The following is a 27,570-nucleotide window of genomic DNA, read 5'->3' on the forward strand; positions in this document are numbered from 1 at the left end:
CTTGATTACTGTAGCTTTGTAGTATAGTCTGAAGTCAGGGAGCCTGATTCCTCCAGCTCCATTTTTCTTTCTCAAGACTGCTTTGGCTATTCGGGGTCTTTTGTGTTTCCATACAAACTGTGCAATTTTTTTTCTAGTTCTGTGAAAAAAGCCAGTGGTATTTTTTGATAGGGATTGCACTGAATCTGTAGATTGCTTTGGGTAGTAGAGTCATTTTCATAATGTTGATTCTTCCAATCCAAGAACATGGTATACGTCTCCATCTGTTGGTATCATCTTTAATTTCTTTCATCCATGTCATACAGTTTTCTGCATGCAGGTCATTTGTCTCCTTGGGTAGGTTTATTCCTAGGTATTTTATTATTTTTGTTGCAATGGTAAATGGGAGTGTTTTCTTAATTTCTCTTTCAGATTTTTCATCATTAGTGTATAGGAATGCAAGAGACTTCTGTGCTTTAATTTTTTATCCTGCTACTTAACAAAATTCATTGATTAGCTCTAGTAGTTTTCTGGTAGTATCTTTAGGATTCTCTATGTATAGTATCACATCATAGGCAAACGGTGATAGCTTTACTTCTTCTTTTCCGACTTGGATTCCTTTTATTTCTTTTTCTTCTCTGATTGCTGTGGCTAAAACTTCCAACACTATGTTGAACAACAGTGGTGAGAGTGGGCACCCTAGTCTCTTCCTGATCTTAATAGAAATGGTTTCAGTTTTGCACCATTGAGGACGATGTTGGCTGTGGGTTTGTCATATATGGCCTTTATTGTGTTAAGTTCCCTCTAGGTCTACTTTCTGGAGGGTTTTTTATCATAAATGGGTGTTGAATTTTGTCGAAAGCTTTTTCTCCATCTATTGAGATGATCATATGGTTTTTATTCTTCAATTTGTTAGTATGATGTATCACATTGGTTGATTTGCATATACTGAAGAATCCTTGCGTTCCTGGGATAAACCCCAGTTGATCATGGTGTATGATCCTTTTAATGTGCTGTTGGATTCTGTTTGCTAGTATTTTGTTGAGGGTTTTTGCATCTATATTCATCAGCGATACTGGCCTGCAGTTTTCTTTCTTTGTGACATCTTTGTCCGGTTTTGGTATCAGGGTGATGGTGGCCTCATAGAATGACTTTGGGAGTGTTCCTCCCTCTGCTATATTTTGGAAGTGTTTGAGAACGATAGGTGTTAGATCTTCTCTAAATGTTTGACAGAATTCGCCTGTGAAGCCATCTGGTCCTGGGCTTTTGTTTGTTGGAAGATTTTTAATCACAGTCTCAATTTCAGTGCTTTTGATTGGTCCGTTTGTATTTTCTATTTCTTACTGGTTCTGTCTCAGAAGGTTGTGCTCTTCTAAGAATTTGTCCATTTCTTCCACGTTGTCCATGTTATTGGCATAGAGTTACTTGTAGTAATCTCTCATGATCCTTTGTATTTCTGCAGTATCAGTTGTTATGTCTCTGTTTTCATTTCTAATTCTGTTCATTTGTGTCTTCTCCCTTTGTTTCCTGATCATTCTGGCTAATGGTTTATCAATTTTTTTATCTTCTCAAAGAACCAACCAGCTTTTAGTTTTACTGATCTTTGCTATTGTTTCCTTCATTTCTTTTTCATTTATTTCTGATCTGATCTTTATAATTTCTTTCCTTCTGCTAACTTTGGGGTTTTTTTGTTCTTCCTTCTCTAATTGCTTTAAGTGTAAGCTTAAGTTGTTTATTTGAGATGTTTCTGGAGGTAGGCTTGCATTGCTACAAACTTCCCTCTTACAACTGCTTTTGCTGCATCCCATAGGTTTTTGTGGCATTGTGCTTTCATTGTCATTTGTTTCTAGGTATTTTTTGATTTCCCCTTTGTTTTCTTCAGTTTTCTCTTGGTTATTAAGTAGTGTATTGTGTACCCTCCATGTTCTTGTATTTTTTACAGACTTCTTCGTGTAATTGATATGTAGTCTCATAGCATTGTGGTCAAAAAAGATACCTGATACAATTTCAATTTTCTTAAATTTACCAGGGCTTGATTTGTGACCGAAGATATGATCTATCCTGGAGAATGTTCGATGACCACTTGAGAAGAAAGTGTATTCCTTTGTTTTTGGATGGAATGTGCTATAAATATCAATTAAGTCCATCTTGTTTAATGTATCATTTAAAGCTTGTGTTTCAGGGACTTCCCTGGTGGTCCAGTGGTTAAAACTCTGCTTCCAATGCAGGGGGTGCAGGTTTGATCTCTGACTAGGGAACTAAGATCCAACATGTACACAGCATGGCCAAAAAAATAAAAATTATAAAAAAATTAAAAATTTAAAAAATAAAGCTTGTGTTTCCTTATTTATTGTCATTTTGGATGAACTGTCCATTGGTGAAAGTGGGCTGTTAAAGTCCCCTACTATGATTGTGTTACTGTCGATTCCCCTTTTATGGCTGTTAGCATTTGCCTTACGTATTGAGGTGTTCCTCTGTTGGGTGCATAAATATTTACAATTCTTATATCTTCTTCTTGGATTGATCCCCTGATCATTATGTAGTGTCCTTCTTTGTGTCTTGTAGTAGTCTTTGTTTTAAAGTCTACTTTGTGTGATATGTGAATTGCAACTCCAGCTTTCTTTTGATTTCCATTGCATGGAATATCTCTTTCCATCCCCTCACTTTCAGTCTGTATGTGTCTGTAGGTCTGAGGTGGGTCTTTTGTAGACAGCATATATACAGGTCTTGTTGGGTTTTGGTTTTGTTTGTTTGTTTGTTTTGCGGTACACGGGCATCTCACTGTTGTGGCCTTTCCTGTTGCGGAGCACAGGCTCCAGACACGCAGGCTCAGCAGCCATGGCTCATGGGCTAGCCGCTCCACGGCATGTGGGATCTTCCCAAACTGGGGCACGAACCCGTATCTCCTGCATCGGCAGGCGGACCCTCAACCACTGCGCCACCAGGGAAGCCCCAGGTCTTGTTTTTGTATCCATTCTGCCAGTCTGTTTTTTGGTTGGAGCATTTAATCCATTTACATTTAAGGTAATTATCAATATGTATGTTCCTATTAACCATTTTCTTAATTGTTTTGGGTTTGTTATTGCAGGTCTTTTCCTTCTCTTGTGATTCCTGCCTAGAGAAGTTCCTTTAGCATTTGCTGTAAAGCTGGTTTGGTGGTGCTAATATCTCTTAGCTTTTGCTTGTCCGTAAATGTTTTAATTTCTCTGTCAAATCTCAATGAGATCCTTGCTGGGTAGAGTAATCTTGGTTGTAGGTTTTTCCCTTTCATCACTTTAAATATGTCTGGCCACTGCCTTCTGGCTTGCAGAGTTTCTGCTGAAAGACCTGCTGTTAACCTTATGGGGATTCCCTTGTATGTTATTTGTTGGTTTTCCCTTGCTGCTTTTAATATTTTTTGTTTGTATTTAATTTTTGATAGTTTGATTAATATGTGTCTTGGCGTGTTTCTCCTTGGATTTATCCTGTATGGGACTCTCTGCGCTTCCTGGACTTGATCAACTATTTTCTTTCCCATATTAGGAAAGCTTTCAACTATAATCTCTTCAAATATTTCCTCAGTCCCTTTCTTTTTCTCTTCTTCTGGGACCCCGATAATTTGAATGTTGGTATGTTTAATGTAGTCCCAGAGGTCTCTGAGACCATCCTCAATTCTTTTCATTCCTTTTTCTTTATTCTGCTCTATGGTAGTTATTTCCACTATTTATCCTCCAGGTCACATATCCATTCTTCTGCCTCTGTCATTCTGCTATTGATTCCTTCTAGAGAATTTTAAATTTCATTTATTGTGTTGTTCATCATTGTTTGTTTGTGCTTTAGTTCTTATTGTTCCGTGTTAAATGTTTCTTGTATTTTCTTCATTCTATTTCCAAGATTTTGAATCATCTTTACTATCATTGTTCTGAATTCTTTGTCAGGCAGACTGCCTATTTCCTCTTCATTTGTTTGGTCTGGTGGGTTTTTAACTTGCTCCTTCAACTGCTATGTGTTTCTCTGTCTTCTCATTTTGCTTAACTTACTGTGTTTGGGGTCTCCTTTTCGCAGGCTGCATGTTCGTAGTTCCCGTTGTTTTTGGTGTCTGCCCTCAGTGGCTAAGGTTGGTTCAGTGGGTTGTGTAGGCTTCCTGGTGGAGGGGACTTGTGCCTGTGTTCTGGTGGTTGAGGCTGGATCTTGTCTTTCTGGTGGGCAGGACTGTGTCAGGTGGTTTGTTTTGGGGTGTCTGTGACTTTATTATGATTTTAGGCAGCCTTTCTGCTAATGGGAGGGGCTGTGTTCCTGTCTTGCTAGTTGTTTGGTGTAGGGTGTCCAGCACTCTAGGTTGCTGGTCGTTGAGCTGAGTTGGGTCTTAGCGTTGAGATGGAGATATCTGGGAGAGCTTTCGCCGTTTGACATTACGTGGAGCCGGGAGGTCTCTGGTGGACCAATTTTCTGAACTCAGCTCTCCTACCTCAGAGGCACAGGCCTGACACTCGGCTGGAGCGCCATGACCCTGTCAGCCACATGGCTGCTAGTGTTGAAGGGTCTCCTGCAGAGGTGGTGGGTGGCTGTGGTTTACTTGCGGGGACAAGGACACTGACAGCAGAAGTACTGGGAAGTACTCCTTGGAGTGAGCCCTCCCGGAGTCTGCCATTAGCCCCACCAAAAAGCTGGTCTGCATTCTTCAATGTAACTGCCTGCTACTGTGTAAGTTAAAGTCCAGACCCTGTCATTAACTCGCCAGACAAACTGGGGCAAGTCACCTGACCTCATCATACCTGCATTTCTTCAACTTATCATGTGACAAGATTAAGCTTTTCCCTGAGAGTTCCTTCTAGCTTATTTTTCTTTCTGCTTTAACACTTTATCATTTTACCACTTTGTACAGCTGAGCAAGGGAACAGATTTCCACAGAAACTAAAAGAGAATTTTTTTAAAACATTGTTTTATGTATACATGTATTTTTAAAATCATTTTCATCTTATTCTTCAGGGATGCAATAACTTCAAGAATTAGTAATATCAAACTCTGAATCAGAGGAATTGGCAAAAGTTCAGATTATGAAGTAAATGGCTCAACAAGTGACAGAAAATTAGACAAATTTTGTCTAATTCATCTTGTTCCATGATCTGACTAATTTCCAAATTTTCTGGGTTGGGGAGTGAAAAGACTTTCTCTGATTTTTCCCACAGAGGCAGGAATAACAACTCCCTCATTCTGCTGTATAGGTAGAAAGGTATACCACTCTCTTCATCACACAGCATTTGCATGGCAAGATGAAGAGACCCCAGATATAGTAAGGCCAAGACGGGGCAAAGGGCCAAAGCATGGTGATTTGGCTCTTTCTTCAAATCCATTTTCCCCAAGCAAAGCACATCCTGTTTATTTGATATCTAAAAGCATCATCTGCACAATTCAGAGAGTCATGCAGGTTTCAAACTGGAAAGCTGGGAAAGGTACAGAACCTAAGGAATAACTTGGTACTATATTTCCAGCAGCATCAATAGAGTGCTCTAAGCCTAGTGAGGTGTCTATCAGAAATATTTTTAAACAAAGAAATTAATAAAGTATTCTTCAGTAGTTTAAAAAAAAAACACTTTGGAATAGAGACTATTCATTCCAGTTCACCAGTGAATATTTTTGCATTAGGCTGAATTTTGTTTCCTCATACAATCTATGTCTGTGAAACTGCATACCTTTTCCACTAACTCTTGTATTATCTCTTTACCACTCACCACAAACCTATGCTATAAGTACAATTATTACTACCCTATTATATAGGTAATGAAACTTAGGGATGTGATGCTGTGATATAATAAGAAATATATAAGCTCTGGTTCCCAGCACAGAGCTTCTAAAACTCTTGTAACTTCCTGAGTTGTAGGGTTAGAAGAGTGTCTTTTTTATCCATAGTAAGTCCCTTTCACCACACCTGAGCTTATGGCAATGAGGTGACTCTTGGAGGATGGGGGCCGGTTGTCAGAGGAACCAACCATGTGACTAGGGGGTTGAAACTTCCAGCCCCACCCCAAGGTCCGGGGAGGGAAAAAGGGCTGGGGATTGAGGTAATCACCAATGGTCACTGATTTAATCAATCATGCCCACATAATAGATACTCCATAAAACCCCCCAAAACAAATGGGTTCAGAGAGCACCCACGTTGGAAAACGCACCGACGTTCTGGGAGGGGGAGTGCACCCCAAACTCCACAAAGACAGAGAAGCTCCTTTGCTCAGGATCCTTGCCCTATATACCTCTTCATCTGGCCATTCATTTGAATCCTTTATAACATCCTTTATAATAAACCAGTAAATGTAATTAAGTGTTTCCCCTAGTTCTGTGAGCCAGTTCTAGCAAATTATCAAACCTGAGGTGAGGAGGAGGCATGAGGACCCCTGATTTATAGCCAGTCAGTCAGAAGTAGAAGACTTGAGATTGGAATCTGAAGTGGGAGGCAGTCTTTTGGAACTTAGCCCTTAACATATGGGGTCTGCACTAATTCCAGGGAGGGTCAGAATTGAATTAAATTGTAGGACACCCAGTTGATGTCCACAGGGAAATGATGAAATGCTTGGTGTGAAAGACCCACAAACTTGGCGTCAGAAATGTTGAGTAGCGGAACAGCTTTCCTTTAGAAAGGTTAAATACTACAGTCACAGAGCTAAGTGACAGAGTTGGGCTTTGGAGCCAAGCAAACTCTAAAACAACACTCTTCAATAATAAAATGTGTTAGAGGAAAATGATTTTATACTCACAACAAACATGTACGGTTATTGATAATAATAAAGAGCTGGAAGAATAACAAAAACTGCCACATTAATTCTTACCTGTGTCTGCCTCATTGCCCGTTCCACTCGGCGTGTGCTTCCTCTCTCAAGTTTTGTCCGGAGGATCAAAGCTGATGTCTGAATGGCCCAGAACTTGGGTTGTGAAAGCAAACACTGAGGGGAAGAAAGAAAGGAAAAAAAAGACCACAGAAGGAATGGATAAGCTGGATAATTCCACTCTGAATATAACAAAATGAATATATCAGGTACTGCTGAGTGCAGATGTGAAAATCACCTCAGCGAAAAATAATAAAAGACAACATGTGCTTTATATTTTTTATGAAGAATATTTTTTATGAAGAATGTGTTCATCTGAGCAGAGTCATTACTTAACCTAGTTGACCTGTTCTACTGAATAAATTCCTTAAGGAATGAATCAGAGTATTTCCATATAATCAAAAAGGTAAGCAGAATGTATCATACCATAAATTAATAAATCTTTTTATCTCACGAGTTATTTAAAAATGTGAGAAAATAAACTACATAAAATAAATGCCATCTTTCTCAAATTTGAAATAAATTTTTAAAAATCATCCAAACTCACAAACAAAAACAAATAATTAGAAATCTGGTAACTTTCACTTAAATATCCTAATCCACTGATGCAAATGCAAATCAAACTTTAAGAAAACCACTCTAAAATTTTTGAGAATGGTTTCTAGTCTTGGTTAGGGTAGGGAGTCTCTAATGTTAGTTAAAATGCTATCCTAGAGAGGGCATCTTAAGAAAGACTGGCTCATAAGAGAACTCTGAATATGCACACACTGAATCCTAGCCCCGGAGAAAGCTGTGACCGACCATTAGTTCCCAGAGTGCAGCAGAAACCACTGAATATGACCACAAATGTAGTGGGAAAAGTGAAAGTTTTGGGTGCGTGAAAACAGGAGCAAAATGTATTATGAGACAATAGGGACTGATTGGTATAATGAACACAACTTAAGCTCTTTGCTGATGACATGGAAACCAATGCTGTCCCTGAGTGATCATTCACAACAATAACTTTCAGTGAAGATTGCTTCGAAGAAAGGCAAAAGGTTTATTTGTCTGAAAGCTGACTACATCCTTGATTATCTGCTTATTTCTAAAAGTCAGGTATAAAAAACAGCCTAGTTAATTAGCGTCCAATTAATCATTCAAAACCTAGCTGTGCACTAGAAGGAGAAGCTTTTGGTATTTTAAAAGTAAATCAGATCTCTGAGAGCAGGATCTGGGCATCGGTGTTTTTTAAAACACTCCCCAGGTAATTTTAAGGCATAGCCAAATTTAAGAACTAGTAACCTAAGCTAATACAAGTATTTGTTTTTGGTCAAATTCCCTTGTAACTCCAAATTCTCATTAAAAGTTAGCAAGAAGTCCTTCAATGGAGTATATATAAACTATATCACCATCCCTGACCTGCAACGCCTTACTGTACCATGCCCAGCTCACTTCCATCATTTCTATTACCTGCCTGGCCCCTATAGGTATGTGAATTTTCAACTCCAAATCTTTGCCAACTTTCTTACAATAAAAAGGAGACTGAAGCACCAACAGGTTAGATCACTTGCTCAATGTCACACCTTCATTAGGAGCAAAAGCTGATTCTAATACTTGGTCTTGATCCCCAAAACAACATTTTTTTTTTTTTTGGAAATTGCACTGGGATGCATGAGCTTCAACCATTTTCATTTTGTAACTGAAATATAGTTGACATATAATATTATGTCAGTTTCAAGAGTACTACAGGGCTTCCCTGGTGGCGCAGTGGTTAAGAATCTGCCTGCCAATGCAGGGGACACGGGTTCGAGCCCTGGTCTGGGAAGACCCCACATGCCATGGAGCAACTAAGCCCGTGCGCCACAACTACTGAGCCTGCGCTCTAGAGCCTGCAAGCCACAACTACTGAGCCCACGCGCCTAGAGCCCGTGCTCCATAACAAGAGAAGCCACTGCAATGAGAAGCTCATGCACTGCAAGGAAGAGTAGCCCCTGCTCCCCGCATCTAGAGAAAGCCCATGCACAGCAGTGAAGACCCAATGCAGCCAAAAATTAAAAAATTATTTAAAAAAAGAGTACTACATAATGATTTGATATTTGCATACATTATAAAGTGATCACCACAATAAGTCCAGTAACCATCTTTTCCCATACAAAGTTATTACAATATTAGTGACCATATTCCTCATGTTGTATATTATCAATATATCCCCATGATTTATTTTATTCTATAACTGGATGTTTGTAACTCTTAATCCCCTTTACCTATTGCGCCCACCCCACCTCACTTTCTGGCAACCACCTGTTTCTTCTCTGAATCTGTGAGTCTGTTTTCATCTTGTTTTGTTTATTTGCTTGTTTTGTTTTTTAGATTCACCATATAAGTAAGATCATGCAATCTTTTTCTGACTTATTTCACTTAGCATAATACCCTCTAGATCCATCCATGTTGTCGCAAATGGCAAGATTTCACTTTTTTACAGCCGCAGAACACATTTACATTGTTTTCTTAACACTTTCTCCAAGGAAGTGGATGACAGTACCCAGGAAACACTGGTAGAGTAATGTAAGAAGAGGACTCAGTAAAGAACTTTAGGAAACTGCTCCATTAAAGGGAAGTGGAAGAAGAGGAGTAAACAAAGAATATGCAAATAAGGCCGAAGGGGAATCAGAAGAATAAATTCTTACTGAAATGTGTTCATTCATTAATTCACTAGAGCGCCTACCCTGTACAAGGCAGTGTGCACAAGGCCCCAGGGACAAAGTAGTGAGCAAGACAGACAAGGTCCCTGCCCTCAGAGAACTTACATTCTAATGCAATGACTATTAAGTAACCTAATTCTTCTATAACTAAGTTTGCAAATTAAAATATTTTTATCTCCTTGGAATACAGTTATATGGCACTATAAATATATACATGATGAAACAGAAGACATGAAATAAGTAAATCTGCACACTGATTCTACTACCTACAGTGGGTCGCCTGTTTTCTCTTCGTTTTATTAAAGGGACTGTCTCGGTAATCTCATGACAGGATGGAAGAGCACTGAGGAAATGGCTCTGTAGAACAGTGGGGATAATCTCCAAGTCAGCCAGAGCTTGATCAGAATCCCAGCTCCACCAAGTCAGGTGATTAGCTGGGTGACCTTGGGAAGCCACCTGACCTCTTAGGATCTCATTTTCCTCCTCTCTAAAATAGGAGTAGTAACTCCCATCTCTCACAAACTTGTGAGGATTAAATAAGCATGAACAGGTTAACACTTAACTAGCCTCTGAGAGTACCTGCTAAAAAGCACATGTGGTCCCCTCCGGGATTTCTCCTCCTGTAATGCTTTCTCTCACCCTCAGCAGGAATGCAGCATCCAGAGTGGGCACAGGTGATGGCCCTAACCATCAGGTACCCCCAAAATATGGCACCTGGGCATACTGAGCATTTTAAGCTGAAGGAACCTGAGAAAACAGCTGAAGCAGGAAGATCACTCCGACCTTCCCACTGCCCTTTTCTCCTGAAACAGGTCATAAAACTCTATGAGAGGTGCCTTCCCTATACCCAGAGGAAAGGTGCATCCTTATCTCTGAAGAAAAAGGGACCCTGAGAAGAATCCCAACAAGCAGGCCTTACTAAATTTCTCCCAGTTTACTACCCTTACCTTTGAACTATCATACTCCTCCACGACTGCCCGCACTTCATCAAACCTCGCACAAAAATACTCAGGTTGAACTGTTTCATCAGGTCTTCATTTCCTTATGAAGGCTCCTCTGTCACACAAAATCTCTATTAAGTAAATGTGTGCCCCTTTTTCCTGTTAATCTGTCTTTGTCAGTTTAATTTTCAGACCCAGTCTGGAACCCTAAGAGCGTGGAGGAAAACTCTTTCCTCCCCCACAGTCCCCAGCCACACGGTCACTTTACACCAATAACATCATGGCACATGGGCCAGCACAGGCCGTGGGCTTGTCAGTTAAAGCCTAGCTTTAAAAGGTTTGCATACCAAAGCGGGGAGATATTTTCCTCGGAAAACTATCAACTCAGACTGTTTTCTATGCTGGCATGAGAACAAGAGTTTGAGACTTTTATGTGAAGCTCAAGCAAAACATTCTCACTAAACGCTGAAAGTAAAACGCAATCTGAAAAACAGACATTTGAAAAGCTTTAAAGAAGGAACTGACTGGATAATGATATCACTGAAGAATGCATTTATCTTATATTTGTTTGGCTGGGAGATATACTGACTTGGGAAAGTCTTTCTAAAAGGAGGTAACTGCAGATAGGCTGTGTCTAATATATCTTACAAAACACTGCTGCCCACAAGGTAAAAATCAGTCAGAATATGAGACATTAGGTAAAGAAAAAGAAAATTAAACAGGATATATATGCTTTAATGCTCTATATAGTTGAAGAATGTTCATTTTATTGCTGAATAATATTTCACTGCAATATACAATTTATTTAACCATTATCCTGCTAATGGGCATTTAGGTAGTTTCCAATCTGGGGCTATTACAAATCTGCTATGAACATTCTAGATGTGCTATCAGAATGTGCCATCAGTTTAGGTGAACATGTACAAGTATTTCTGTTGGACATATACTTACGAGTGAAATTGCTAGGTCAGAGTATTTAGCTTTCAGGAATACACCCAATCTTCTAAAAGGTTTTCCACTTTACACTCTTATTAGAAACATTAGAGTCCTTGTTACTTCACAACCCTGCAACACTCAATATTGTCTATTTTTTACATTTTAACTATTCTGGTGGGTATTTAGTAGTATTCCGTTATGGTTAATTTTCACTTCTCTAACAAATTTGCATTTCTCTACTGGTTAATAAAGTTGTGCACCTTTTAATATGTTAATGACCATTTTAATGCCTCTCTTTTAAGTCCCTATTGAAGTCCTTTGCCTGCTGTTTTCTACTGGGTTGTCAAAATTTTTCTTGGGCTTCCCTGGTGGCACAGTGGTTAAGAATCCACTTGCCAATGCAGGGGACACGAGTTTGAGCCCTGGTCTGGGAAGATCCCACATGCCATGGAGCAACTAAGCCTTGTGCCACAACTACTGAGCCTGCGCTCTAGAGCCCGCGAGCCACAACTACTGAAAGCCAGGTACCACAACTACTGAAGCCCGCGCACCTAGAGCCCATGCTCCGCATCAAGAGAAGCTACCGCAATGAGAAGCCCGTGCACGGCAATGAAGAGTAGCCCCTGCTCACCGCAACTAGAAAAAGCCCACACGCAGCAACGAAGACCCAATGCTGCCAAAAATAAATAAATTAAATAAATAAATTAAAAACATTTTTTCTTGATAATGTAATATTCTTTATATTTTCTGAACACAAGCCCCCCTGTCTTTTTGTTGGAAGAGGGTAACATATTCTTCTTCTTATTTGACAAAAACACAACACATACTTGTTCTGGCAAGGCACTGGTCTAACTGCTTTACAAATATTAACAGTATCTTTTGAAATTTAAAGTGTTTAATATTACTAGTCATCCAGTTTATCGTTTTTGTTTTATGGTTAGAGCTTTATTGTCCTTTTTGATCGTCCTAAGGTCTCAAAGATGTTCTCCTGTATTTTTCCTCTAAAAACTTTACAGTTTTGCTTTCTACTTCGGCATATTCAATTTGGAATTGATTTTTTGTATATCTAGTATGATATAGGGGCTAAGGTAGCTTTTTTCCATATGGATATAAATCATCTACTAGCATGTATCGAAAAGCCTACCCTTTCCCCACTGCACTGCAACGCCAGATTTGACATAAGTCAGATGAATTGTGTATGTATGGCTCTGTTTTTGGACTCTCTATCTGTTCCACTAGTTAGTCTGTATTTCCTCATGTCAAAATGTCTTAATTCAGTGTTTCTCAAACTTTCAAGTGCATAAGAATAATCTAGAGAGATTGTTAAAACACAGACTCCTTGGCCCCAACCCCAGAGATTCTGATTGAACAGGGTGTGAAATGGAGCCGGAGAAATTCCATTTCTAACAAGCTCCCAGGTGATGCTGATGCTGCCAGTCCAAGAACCACAATAGGCTAAGCTCTGCCTTAATTGATATAGTTTTATAATAAGTCTTGGTATCTGCCAGTGGAAGTACTCCAATTCTGTTCTTCATGACTGACTTTGCTATTCTTAGCCTTTCATATTTCCATATGAATTTTAAAGTCAGCTTGAGTTCCACAAAACCAGAAAAAACAACAGCAACAGCAACAACAAAAATCAAGCGCTGGGATTTTCTTACAGATTGCATTGAAAATGTAGGTTAATTTGAGGAGACTTGAAATTTTAAAATATTGAGCCCCCCATGCACATAGCATATTCCTCTATTTAGGTCTTCATTAATTTCTCTTAATAATGTTTTGTAGATTTTAGCACAGAGGGCTTGTAAATCCTTTGATAGATTCACTCCTAGGAATTTGATGTTTTTTAACATTATTGCAGGTGCTATCTTTTTTCCCCTCTTTTTAATTTTTTTTAATTATGGTAAGATACATATAACATAAAATGTACCCTCTTGACCACTTTTAACTGTACAGTTTACTTATGCAACCAATCTATAGAATTCTTCTTATCCTGCAACTGAAACTCTGTACCCATTAAACAAAAATACCCCACTCCACCCCAAGGCAACAACCACCATGCTCCTTTCTGGTTTGTTTGCTTGCTTTTTGTTTTGGGGTTGTTTTTTTTTTTGCCAGGGTGGGGGGAGCGTGTTTTTTTGGGCATGTCGTGTAGAATTTTAGTTCCCCGACCAGGGATCGAATCCATGCCCACTGCAGTGGAAGTGCAGAGTCTTAACCATTGGACTACCAGGGAAGTCCCCACCATGCTTTTTCTTTCTATGAATTTGATTACTCTAGGTACCTCATATAAATAAGTGGAAACAGGCAGTTGCAAATGCTATCTTTTTTAAAGTTCATTTATTTGTACCTGGAGTCTATTAACTAAAGCAATTTGATGAAATGTTGGCTCACTAAACTGAGTACTGGCTAAAAATCCAGTAAAAACAGACACTTAAGAAAGAAATTTGGGAGAGTTTCAAGATGGCAGAAGAGTAAGACATGGAGATCACCTTCCTCCCCACAAATACATCAGAAATACATCTACATGTGGAACAACTCCTACAGAACACCTACTGAATGCTGGCAGACGAACTCAGACCTCCCAAAAGGCAAGAAACTCCCCACATACCTGGGTAGGGCAAAAGAAAAAAGAAAAAACAGAGACAAAAGAATAGGGGCCGGACCTGCACCAGTGGGAGGGAGCTGTGAAGGAGGAAAGGTTTCCACACACTAGGAAGGCCCTTCACTGGCGGAGACGGAGACGGGGGTGGTGGAGGGTAAAGATTCGGAGCCACAGAGGAGACCACAGCAACAGGGGTGCGGAAGGCAAAGCGTAGAGATTCCCGCACAAAGGATCGGTGCCAACCAGCACTCACCAGCCCCAGAGGCTTGTCTGCTCACCTGCTGGGGCGGGTGGGGGATGGGAGCTGAGGCTCCGGCTTCAGAGGTTGGATCCCAGGGAGAGGACTGGGGTTGGCTGCGTGATCACAGCCTGAAGGGGGCTAATGAGCCACAGCTAGCTGGAAGGAAGTCCGGGAAAAAGTCTGAAGCTGCCGAAGAGGCAAGAGACCATTGTTTTGGGGTGCATGAGAAGAAGGGATTCAGAGCACCACCTGAACGAGCTCCAGAGACGGGTGCGAGCTGTGGCTATCAGAGCAGACCCCAGAGACAGGCATGAAATGCTAAGGCTGCTACTGCGGGCACCAAGAAGCCTGTGCGCAAGCACAGGTCACTATCCACACCTCCCTTCCGGGGAGCCTGTGCAGCCCGCCACTGCCAGAGTCCCGTGATCCAGGGACAACTTCCCCGGGAGAACACACGGCGCGCCTCACGCTGTTGCAACGTCACTCTGGCCTCTGCCGCCGCAGGCTCGCCCGGCATTCCATACCCTCACTCCACCCAGCCTGAGTGAGCCAGAGCCCCCTAATCAGCTGATATGTTAACCCTGCCCTGTCTGAGCTGGGGAACACACGCCCCCAGGCGACCTACACGCAGAGGCGGGTCCAAATCCAAAGCTGAGCCCCGGGAGCTGTGCGAACAAAGAAGAGAAAGGGAAATCTCTCCCAGCAGCCACAGGAGCAGCAGATTAAATCTCAACAATCAACTTGATGTACCCTGCATCTGTGGAATACCGGAATAGACAACGAATCATCCCAAATTGAGGCAGTGGACTTTGGGAACAACGATATATAAATATTTTTCCTTTTTCTCTTTTTGTGCGTGTGTATGTGTATGCTATTGTGTGTGATTTTGTCTGTATAGCTTTGCTTTTACCATTTGTCCTGGGGTTCTGTCTGTCCGTTTTCTCTTAATTTTTTTTAGTATAGTTTTTAGTACTTGTTATCATTGGTGGCTTTGCTTTTTGGTTTGGTTGCTCTTTCTTTCTTTCTTTCTTTTTAAATTACCTTGTAAATTTTTTTAATTTTTATTATTTTTTATTTTAATGACCTTATTTTATTTATTTTTCATTCTTTCCTTCTTTCTTTTCTTCCTTTTATTTTGAGCCTTGTGGATGACAGGGTCCTGGTGCTCTGGTCGGGCATCAGGCCTGTGCCTCTGAGGTGGGAGAGCCAAGCTCAGGACACTGGTCCACCAGAGACCTCCCAGCTCCACATAATATCAAAGAGCAAAAATCTCCCAGAGATCTCCATCTCAACGCCAACACCCAGCTCCACTCAACGACCAGCAAGCTACAGTGCTGGACACCCTATGCCAAACAACTAGCAAGACAGGAACACAACCCCACCCACTAGCAGAAAGGCTGCCTAAAATCATAATAAAGTCACAGACACCCCAAAACACACCACCAGACGTGGTCCTGCCCTTCAGAAAGACAAGATCCAGCCTCAACCACCAGAACATAGGCACTAGTCCCCTCCACCAGGAAGCCTACACAACCCACTGAACCAACTTTAGCCACTGGCAGCAGACACCAAAAACAATGGGAACTACAACCTGCAGCCTGCAAAAACAACACCCCAAACACAGTAAGTTAAGCAAAATGAGAAGACAGAGAAACACATAGCAGATGAAGGAGCAAGGTAAAAACCCACCAGAGCAAACAAATGAAGAGGAAATAGGCAGTCTACCTGAAAAAGAATTCAGAAAATGATAGTAAAGATGATCCAAAATCTTGGAAATAGAATGGAGAAAATTCAAGAAACATTTAAAAAGGGCCTATAAGAATTAAAGCGCAAACAATGATGAACACCACAATAAATGAAATGAAAAATCTCTACAAGGAATCAATAGCAGAAAAACTGAGGCAGAAGAACAGATAAGTGACCTGGAAGATAAAATAGTGGAAATAACTACTGCAGAGCAGAATAAAGAAAAAAGAATGAAAAGAATTGAGGACAGGCTCAGAGAACTCTGAGATGACACTGAACACACCAATGTTCAAATTATAGGGGTCCAAGAAGAAGAAGAGAAAAAGAAAGGGACTGAGAAAATATCTGAAGAGATTATAGTTGAAAACTTCCCTAATATGGGAAAGGAAATAGTTGATCAAGTCCAGGAAGCGCAGAGAGTCCCATACAGGATAAATCCAAGGAGAAACATCCAAGGGACAAAATTAAACACACCAACATTCGAATTAAAGAGGTCGCAGAAGAAGAGGAGAAGAAAAAAGGGTCTGAGGAAATATTTGAAGAGATTATAGTCGAAAACTTCCCTAACATGGGAAAGGAAATAGTTAATCAAGTCCACGAAGTGCAGAGAGTCCCATACAGGATAAACCCAAAGAGGAACATGCCGAAACAAATATTAATCAAACTATCAAAAATTAAATACAAACAAAAAATATTAAAAGCAGCAAGGGAAAACCAACAAATAACATACAAGGGAATCCCCATAAGGTTAACAGCCGATCTTTCAGCAGAATCTCTGCAAGCCAGAAGGCAGTGGCAGGACATATTTAAAGTGATGAAAGGGAAAAACCTACAACCAAGATTACTCTACTCAGCAAGGATCTCATTCAGATTTGACGGAGAAATTAAAACCTTTACAGACAGGCAAAAACTAAGAGAATTCAGCACCACCAAACCAGCTTCACAACAAATGCTAAAGGAACTTCTCTAGGCAGAAAACACAAGAGAAGGAAAAGACCTACAATAACAAACCAAAAACAATTAAGAAAATGGTAATAGGAATATACATATCAAAAATTACCTTAAATGTAAATGGATTAAATGCTCCAACCAAAAGACATAGACCAGCTGAATGGATACAAAAACAAGACCCGTATATATGCTGTCTACAAGAGACCCACTTCAGACCTACGGACACATACAGATTGAAAGTGAGGGGATGGAAAAAGATATTCCATGCAAAGGGAAATCAAAAGAAAGCTGGAGTAGCAATTCTCATATAAGACAAAAAGACTTTAAAACAAAGACTATTACAGGAGACAAAGAAGGACGCTACATAATGATCAAGGGATCAATCCAAGATATAACAATTGTAAATATTTATGCACCCAACAGAGGAACACCTCAATACATAAGGCAAATGCTAACAGTCATAAAAGGGGAAATCGACAGTAACACAATCATAGTACAGTACTTTAACACTCCACTTTCATCAATGGACAGATCATGCAAAATGAAAATAAATAAGGAAACACAAGCTTTAAATGATACATGAAACAAGATGGACTTCACTGATATTTATAGGGCATTCCATCCAGAAAGAACAGAATACACTTTCTTCTCAAGTGCTCATGGAACGTTCTCCATGATAGATGATATCCTGGGTCACAAATCAATCCTTGGTAAATTTAAGAAAACTGAAATTGTATGAAGTATCTTTTCCGACCACAGCACTATGAGACTAGATATCCATTACAGGAAAAAATCTGTAAAAAATACAAACACATGGAGGCTAAACAATACACTACTTAATAACCAAGAGAACACTGAAGAAATCAAAGAGGAAATCAAAAAATACCTAGAAACAAATGACAATAAAAATACGATCACCCAAAACCTATGGAATGCAACAAAAGCAGTTCTAAGAGGGAAGTTTATAGCTATACAAGCCAACCTCAAGAAACAAGAAACATCTCAAATAAACAACCTAACCTCATACCTAAATCAATTAGAGAAAGAAAAACAAAAAAAAAAAACCCAAAGTTAACAGAAGGAAAGAAATCATAAAGATCAGATCAGAAATAAATTTAGAAGAAATGAAGGAAACAATAGCAAAGATCAATAAAACTAAAAGCTGGTTCTTTGAGAAGATAAACAAAATTGATAAACCATTAGCCAGACACATCAAGACAAAAAGGGAGAAGCCTCTCATCAATAGAATAAGAAATGAAAAAGGAGAAGTAATAACTGACACTGTAGAAATACAAAGGATCATGAGAGATTACTACAAGCAACTCTATGCCAATAAAATGGACAACCTGGAAGAAATGGACAAATGCTTAGAAAAGCACAACCTTCTGAGACCGAACCGAGAAGAAATAGAAAGTATAAACAGATCAATCACAAGCACTGAAATTGAGACTGTGATTAAAAACCTTCCAACAAACAAAAGCCCAGGACCAGATGGCTTCACAGGCAAATTTTATGAAACTTCTCAAACTCTTCCAAAATATAGCAGAGGGAGGATCACTCCCAAACCCATTCTACGAGGCCACCATCCCCCTGATACCAAAACCAAACAAAGATGTCACAAGAAACGAAAACTACAGGCCAATATCACTGATGAACACAGGTGCAAAAATCCTCAACAAAATACTAGCAAACAGAATCCAACAGCACATTAAAAGGATCATACACCATGATCAAGTGGGGTTTATCCCAGGAATACAAGGATTCTTCAATACATGCAAATCAATGAATGTGATATACCATATTAACAAATTGAAGAATAAAAACTATATGATCGTCTCAATAGATGCAGAAAAACCTTTAGACAAAATTCAACACCATTTATGATAAAAACCCTCCAGAAAATGGGCCTAGAGGGAACTTAACTCAACATAATAAAGGCCATATATGACAAACCCACATCCAACATCGTCCTCAATGGTGAAATCTGATACCATTTCCACTAACATCAGGAACAACACAAGGTTGCCCACTCTCACCGCTATTATTCAACATAGTGTTGGAACTTTTAACCACAGCAATCGCAGAAGAAAAAGAAATAAAAAGAATCCAAACCGGAAAAGAAGATGTAAAGCTGTCACTGCTTGCAGATGACATGATACTATACATAGAGAATCCTAAAGATGCTACCAGAAAACTACCAGAGCTAAGCAATGAATTTGGTAAAGCAGTGGGATACAAAATTAATGCACAGAAGTCTCTTGCATTCCTATACATTAAAGATGAAAAATCTGAAAGAGAAATTAAGGAAACACTCCCATTTACCATTGCAACAAAAATAATAAAATACCTAGGAATAAACCTACCTAGAGAGACAGAAGACCTGCATGCAGAAAACTGTAAGACATGAAAGAAAGAAATTAAAGATGATACCACCAGATGGAGAGATATACCATGTTCTTGGATTGGAAGAATCAACATTGTGAAAATGATTATACTACCCAAAGCAATCTACAGATTCAATGCAATCTCTATTAAAAAATACCAGTGGCATTTTTCACAGAACTAGAACAAAAAATTTCACAATTTGTATGGAAACACAAAAGACCCTGAATAGCCAAAGCAATCTTCTGAAAGAAAAACGGAGCTGGAGGAATCAGGCTCCCTGACTTCAGACTCTAGTACAAAGCTACAGTAATCAAGACAGTATGGTACTGGCACAAAAACAGTAATATAGATCAATGGAACAGGATACAAAGCCCACAGATAAACCCACGCACATATGGTCACCTTATTTTTGATAAAGGAGGGAAGAATATATAATGGAGAAAAGACAGCCTCTTCAATAAGTGGTGATGGGAAAACTGGACAGCTACATGTAAAAGAATGAAATTAGAACACTCCCTAACACCATACACAAAAGTAATCTCAAACTGGATTAAAGACCTAAGAGTAAGGCCAGACACTATCAAACTCTTAAAGGAAAACATAGGCAGAACACTCTATGACACAAATCACAGCAAGATCCTTTTTGACCCACCTCCTAGAGAAATGGGAATAAAAACAAAAATTAAAAAATGGGACCTAATGAAACTCCAAAGCTTTGGCACAGCAAAGGAAACCATAAAGAAGATGAAAAGACAACCCTCAGAATGGGAGAAAATATTTGCAAACGAATCAACTGACAAAGGATTAATCTCCAAAATTTACAAGCAGCTCATGCAGGTCAATATGAAACAACGAACAACCCAATCGAAAAATGGGCAGAAGACCTAAATAGACATTTCTCCAAAGAAGATATACAGATTGCCAACAAACACGTGACAGGATGCTCAACATCACTAATCATTAGAGAAATGCAAATCAAAACTATAATGCAGTATCACCTAACACCGGTCAGAATGGCCATCATCAAAATATCTACAAACAATAAATGCTGGAGAGGGTGTGGAGAAAAGGGAACCCTCTTGCACTGTTGGTGGGAATGTAAATTGATACAGCCACTATGGAGAACAGTATGGAGGTTCCTTAAAAAACTAAAAATAGAACTACCATATGACCCAGCAATCCCACTACTGGGCATGTACCCTGAGAAAACCATAATTCAAAAAGAATCATGTATCACAACGTTCACTGCAGCTCTATTAACAACATCAGGACATGGAAGCAATTTAAGTGTCCATCGACAGATGAACTGATAAAGAAGATGCGGCATATAGATACAATGGAATATTACTCAGCCATAAAAAGAAACGAAATTGAGTTATTTGTAGCGAGGTGGATGGACCTAGAGTCTGTCATACAGAGTGAAGTCAGAAAGAGAAAAATAAATACCGTATGCTAACACATATATATGGAATCTTAAAAAAAAAAAAAAGGTCACGAAGAACCTAGGGGCAGGATGGGAATAAAGATGCATACCTACTAGAGAATGGACTTGAGGACATGGGGAGGGAGGGGGAAGGGTAAGCTGGGACAAAGTGAGAGATTGGCATGGACATATATACAATACCAAACGTGAAATAGATAGCTAGTGGGAAGCAGCCGCATAGCACAGGGAGATCAGCTCAGTGCTTTGTGTCCACCTAGAGGGATGGGATAGGGAGGATGGGAGGGAGACACAAGAGGAAGGCGATATGGGGATGTATGTACATGTATAGGTGATTCACTTTGTTATAAAGCAGAAACTAACACACCACTGTAAAGCAATTATAGTCCAATAAAGATGTTAAAAAAAAAGAGAAAGAAAAAAATTTGGTGTGTTCAATTAGCAGCAATTTGAGAATTAGGACAATTGCTACAGAACACTGTGCCTATTGCAACCATATACTTGTATGTGAAATGGAATTTCCACCATTTTCACATACCAGGGCAGAGGCCAGAAACCCCCTAAAAGTAAGTGGTAACATTTGTGTGTCTCTTTTTAAGAAAAGTTCTCTCATATCTCAAATCTCATTAACCAGAACTGCTGAAAGGTTACTCACTGAGTCAGTAGGTTTCTACAAGTGTATAATTTTTCATACACACTTTAACATTTCTGTTGTTGTGAAAGTAGAAATGAACTCTTTTATTTATAGTTAGAATATTTTATAAGTTAAAGAATCAATCCCCTTCAGCAATTGTTGATAAGGAGTGTAACAAGATACCCTGAGAGCAAAAGGGAGACAGCTCTGCACGCCTCAGTAGGAGCTTCTCACTAAACTATATGCCACCTGAGCTGATGCTTGGGCTCAGGCCAGAAAGGGAGCTGTAATCTTCTGTTGATGACATCTGAGGAAATGCCAGTAACTACTTGAAAAAGTCAGTGAATACCACTTTAACTTCCATTAAAAAGTAAATTTTAATATTATGACACACTATACAGAAGGCATGATTTTACTTAGCTAACAACTTCCCACCATATGCAACATTGCCCTCATTTCCAGATAAGTAGCCAAGAAAATTATGTACCACCATCAAAGAGGATCTGGAGTGTTGTTTCTATTAAAAACAAATTTCCTTTCATTCTTATCATTATACATTTCAAATACTCTTCTTCCAGAGGTCACTAGGACCCTTTACATGACAGACAGCCAGTCTGCTCCTTTAAATATGAAGGAACTTTCACATAGTTGCTTCTTCTACACATAAATCAAGGCAACTCAGAGCTCTCCTGTGGATGCATAGTTGTTTGGCTACACTAAAGGCAAATCAAACAACGCCAACCCAGGTCAGGCTGACCTTATAAAAGTAAGGAACAAAGAAATATTATTAAAAAAACAAAACTATTCCCCCTTCTTAACGAACTGTTTAAAAGAGCATTCGTTGTTAAAATCAGTACCAAATAACTTTAAATTCCAAATGTAGTCTATAAATCATTCCCAGTAGAACAGCAGTCCAAATGCCCTGTCCTTGCTCTCTAGACCATTTAAAATCTGTCTCAAAGCTATTTTTCCCCAAGTCTTACTACTGCCTTAAACAAACCTTCCAACACAGCCAAATGAACCCAGTGCAGCTCACACATGGCCATCTCCTTGCCTTTGCTGGTGTTATCACTCCATCTAGATCCCATCTGTCTTTCAAGGCCCCTCTAATCCTCCCTTAGTGAACAAAGCCTTCTTTGACTGCTCTGTTCTAAATATTTTCTTCTTTTCTAAGCAGTTAGGGGATTTATTTATCTGTGCTATCAATTTGTAGTTTAAATTGCCTGGTACTGCTAATTACATTTTCATAAGTTTATCTGATCTTGGCTAAATTAAAAATTCCATGAAGGCAAGTCTTATGTTTTATACCTTTATTTCTTCCACAGTATCTAGCAGCATGCTTGGCAAATCCTGAGATTCTGGGTCTCCTGCTATTACAACGCGCTCAAAGTTCTTTTCTCCAGTCTGCAAATTTTCACATAGAAAGCAGACACCAGAAAGATCAAGCTGATGGTCATTTGGTTGCCTCAAGAAAGAAAGATCTCCTGCATTCTGGAGATGCCAGTTCATCAGTACCAGATGCACCTTTCACATGGTCATGAAAAGCAGACCTATTTAAAGCATACAAATTATTTTTGAACTGGATTTTTCATCCTTTAACACCACGTGAATTCATAATGTCAAAAGGCCTAACACCTGTAGCTTCAATGATGGCCAAAAGCCGAAGCACAAAGCCATGAGTCTGAGTAAGACTCCTCAATATCAAATGTATCAACATCTTAGCTATAAGCCCCATATATTTCTCCTATCTGGGGACTGGAAGCTCCACTAAGGAGCTTTTCTTTCTTAAGGTTTTTTCCTTCACCTTACATTAATGCTCTCCATTATCACCAGTCTAATAAACAGCAAGATTCACTTTAAAAGTAAAATATACACAATGATGTCAGTGTCGTTTATTCCTTAAAATCGTTTATCTAATAACATTTAAATGATTTTGCTCTTGCCCAAAATGCTTTTCAGATTTTTTTATTATTTGATATACAAAGAAGATTAAAAGTAACTAAAGTGCAAGTTATAAAGTATAATATAAGCACCTGTGAATCTGGGACTGGTTTTTTTGTTGTTGTTTTCACCATACCTTGCGGCACGTGGGAATCTTACTTCTCCAACAAGGGATCGAACCCGTGTCCCCTGCATTGGAAGTGTGGAGTCTCAACCACTGGACTGCCAGGGAAGTCCCTGGAACTGGTTTTTTAACCTATCATTACCTTTATAAAACTCATCCATGTTGTTACTTATAGCTATAGTTCATTTATTTTCACTTCACTGTCGTATAATATTTCATACTTGTGATATAAGACATCACAGTTTATTTATCCCTTCTCCTGTCAACAAACATTTAGGCTGTTTACAGTTTGTTTGCCATTACAAACACTGCTATTGTTAAACATTCTTATACACATCCACTGATGCACGTGCATGAGTTTCTTAGGTGTACTTCTAAGACTGGAATTTCTAGAACACCTGTTATACACAACTTCTTGGTGTTTTTGGACATCTCTCTGATGTGGATAAACATGGATTACATTATTTTTTAATTCTGCTTTTTAATTTCAAGTTATTTCTAGAAGTTACATTTTCTCTCCCAAATCATGAACATCTAATAACTAACATAAGTTGCTAGGTGATTATACCCTATATTTCTGTAAACGTTTCACACATAGCTGTTATACATTATGAATGAGAAAACTGCAATTCATCCTTTAATCTGTTGTTTGTTGACTCTCAACCACAGTGGCTTGCCTTCTCTTCTGTTCATTGATCTTTAATTATGAGCTCACCGCTCAATTTTTAATTTGGGTTTAGGAGATGTTTTCCTCTAGACAGACTGGTTTCTGCTGCCACAGCCAAGCAGCACCATGCATTCACGATCACTTCAGATTTGCTTGCTTCAGTCTTAGCTCAGTGGAAAGTTCTGAAAGTGCTATTACTTCAGGTAACTCCATCCCTCACGGCTGCCTGCCGAGGCCTTGGCTCCCTGCCTCTCATTGCTGGCCCTGACCCCAGCTGCTGACATCTCTGAGTGTCTATGCACATATGTACGTGTTTAAATCAGGTCTGAAGACTCCTTAGACACCTTTTCTACCTCTTGTGAGATTAGCAGTGTCTTAACACTGTGAAAGCCTCTGCTCTCTGGTCCAGGAGTCCCCCTTCTTCCTTTTATTTTAAGCCACGTCTTTAAATTTTGTAGCTCCTCCCTATTTCCTTTGCTGCTAAAGACAATATGGGGCAAGACAAGGTTGAAACCCAGTAAGAGACACAGGGAGACCGACCGAAGTTTAAAGGTAGCCTGAGTATGCTCCAGAGAGCCTGTGTATATCTTCAACCCCAAATAAGGATGGTTATCTAGCAATGAGGCAATAATGCACTTTGCTCATTTTCCATATAGTTTTGTGCCAGAGGTCTTTCAACTTTTTATTTTCAAATTTATTTTCTTCTTCAGAAAAGTTTTGAGAATAATACAAAGAATTCCCATACACCCTTCACCCAAGTGTTAACATTTTGCCACACAACCAATAGTCTGATCTGCAGGCCCAATACCGATTGTACTAAAGATGGCATTTACAGATTTAAAATAATTAAATTCTACTAATTAACTACTTTTATGTCCATTAACACAAGAAGTTACCTGAAAACATATATTAGTACCTCACTTTATTTTATTGTATACACAAGTTTCCTGCCCTGGGCACTCCTAAGCATTACATTCATCCTAACTATCTTTCTATTTGCTGTTTCTGTTGACTCTCAATCATGAGAGGGATAAAATTCAATTCAATAAACATTTTAATATCGACAACCTGTGTTGGATGCTAAGAGTCAAAGGGACCCCCAACTGGAGATCTATACAGTATATCCATCCACTCAATTTTAGGGTTTCTTTTGAACACAAGTTTCCAAAAATATTTGGGTAAAACTAGCTTGATTTTGCCTTGAAAAAGAAGTAAGCTTCATACTGAATGTGAACACTGAGCAATTTCCCATTGGGAATTTGTTCTTCTCCTTCTACATTCTTCCCATTTAACACTTTAGGTAGGTTGAGTATTTCTGGTGTACTTCATAAATTGATGATAAGGACTAATCTACATGGAAACCGAAATCTACTTTGACAAACTAATCCATCTTAAATATTACAGCTCTAAATAACATACATGCATTTTCCCTTTTAGTTATTCTTAGTGACTTTAATGAAGTATATGATAGGTACAATAAAATAAACCCATATTTAGTATAGTGTTTGATCTGTGTCGACAAATGTATACACCACAAACATCAAGATATACAAAATTTCTATCAGCCACAAAAATTCCCTGGTTTCCTTGCACCTCTTTGCAATCAACCTGTGATCTATTTTCTGTGATTATGATTTAGTTTTGCCTATTCTAGAACTCTAATGAAATGGAATCATACAATCTGGCTTCTTTAACTCAAAATCATATTTTTCAGATTTCATCCACATTGTTGCATGTATCAATACTTCCTTTTATTGCTGAGTATTATTTCTTTAGATGGATATACTGCAATTTATCATTTCCTTGTTGATGGACATTTGCACTGTTTCCAGTTTTAAGCTATTATGCGTTAAACAACTATGAACATTTGTGTAAGTCTTTGTGGAGCCACATACTTTCATTTCACATAGACAAATACCTAGAGGTGGGATTGATAATTAACTGTATGAGAAAATGCCAAACTGCGTTCCAAAGTGGTTGTGCCATTTTATGTCACATTACATTTACAATGTATGAGAATTCCAACTACTCTGTATGGTAATATACCTTTTAAGTGGTGTATAGTGGTATATTGTTGCGGTTTTAATTTGCATTTTCCCAATGACTAGTGATATTAACAATCTTTCATTCTCTTAATGGTCATTCATATAACCTAATGTCATCAGGTAGTTTATTTTGTTTGTTTTTTTGTATTTTGCCCATAGTTTGTAATTTTTATCTGCAGACAGATGGGTCCAAAGAGCTTACTTGGCCATCACAGAAGCAAAAGTATTCCAAATAAATTTTAGAATCATCTTGTCAATTTCTGCAAAAATAGAAAAGAGAAGGGGGTTCTCCTGGATCCCAGTTGCTACTGGATTTAAAGTATAGCTCAATTTTGGGAGAACTGTCAGCTCAATATTAAGCCTTCCAATCCATGAACATGGTAAGTCTCTCCATTTATTCAGATCTTCAATTTCTTAAAGCAATATTTGTCATTTTCAGTGTACGGGTCTTACACTTCAGTCAAATTCATCACTAAACATTTGCTGTTTTTATGCTATTGTAAGTAGTTTTAAAATTACTTTCCCAATTATTCACTGCTAGTATATATAAACATAACTGACTTTTTTATATTGACCTTGTATTCTCAGACCTTGCTTATTAGTTCCAGTAGCTTTCATGTCTATTCTTTATAGAGTTTCCCTATGTAACGAATTGTGCTATCTATGCAAAACGATAATCTTATATCTTCCTTTCCAATCTGCACTCCCTTTGTATCTTCTTAATGTTTTATTGCACTAGCTGGGATTTCTAGTTCAATGAAGAATAGAAGTGCCACTTTCCTGATCTTAGAGGAAAAACTAGTTTTTCATCAATAATGATTTTAACTCTGATTTTTCATAGATGCCCTTTATCAGGTTGATATTCTCTTCTATTCATAGTTTACTAAGTTTTTACAATGAAAGAGTGTTGAATTTTTTCAAATGCTAACATAAATAAATATAATGAGATAATCATTCAGCTTTTCTCCTTTACTACATTATAAGATGAATTGCAATGACTGTTTAATGTTAAACCAATTTTGCATTCCTGAGATAAACACTTATTTGGTCATAACTTACTATCCTTTTTATATACTGCTGTTTCATATATTTATTTTGCCCCAGATTTGTGGTTGTTTACAATGAGAGTTCAAATGCAGTACCAGTTACTCAAACATGGCTAGAAATAGACCCACAAATAAGCATTAACCTTAAGCCATGGTTAACTGTGAAGAAAGAAATCTAGCAGTTACCAAAGTAGATGATGGTAAGAAAAGAGCCATGTAAGATCCCACAAATCCTATTACTCATTATTCTTTCTCTGTCTATTCTTGAAGTAAGATATATACAAGTAACCTAGTTCAACTCCAATCAAAAAAAAATATTTTAAGCCTCTGTTTAATAACAGTTAACCCACAAACTGAAACAAAACATGCCCATCTCCTGCTCCTTTAAAAGTTACCAAGTTATGACC

At 38.7% G+C, this 27,570-nt stretch overlaps 1 protein-coding gene across 2 annotated transcripts in view; it reads right to left on the minus strand.

Annotated features, from left to right (window-relative positions):
• TTC27 (tetratricopeptide repeat domain 27) overlaps positions 1–27,570 on the minus strand; it is a 185,523-nt gene that overhangs the window by 97,731 nt on the left and 60,222 nt on the right. For both annotated transcript variants that reach the window (XM_022574121.3, XM_089922399.1), the window contains exon 10: positions 6,783–6,896. In XM_022574121.3, coding sequence (XP_022429829.2) covers positions 6,783–6,896 — 114 coding nt within the window. The remainder of the gene's footprint in view (positions 1–6,782; positions 6,897–27,570) is intronic.

Source organism: Delphinapterus leucas, chromosome 13 (genome assembly GCF_059928025.1).
Source record: "Delphinapterus leucas isolate spDelLeu-1000000601 "Yukka" chromosome 13, BTC_Dleu_Yukka2, whole genome shotgun sequence".
NCBI lineage: Eukaryota > Metazoa > Chordata > Mammalia > Artiodactyla > Monodontidae > Delphinapterus > Delphinapterus leucas.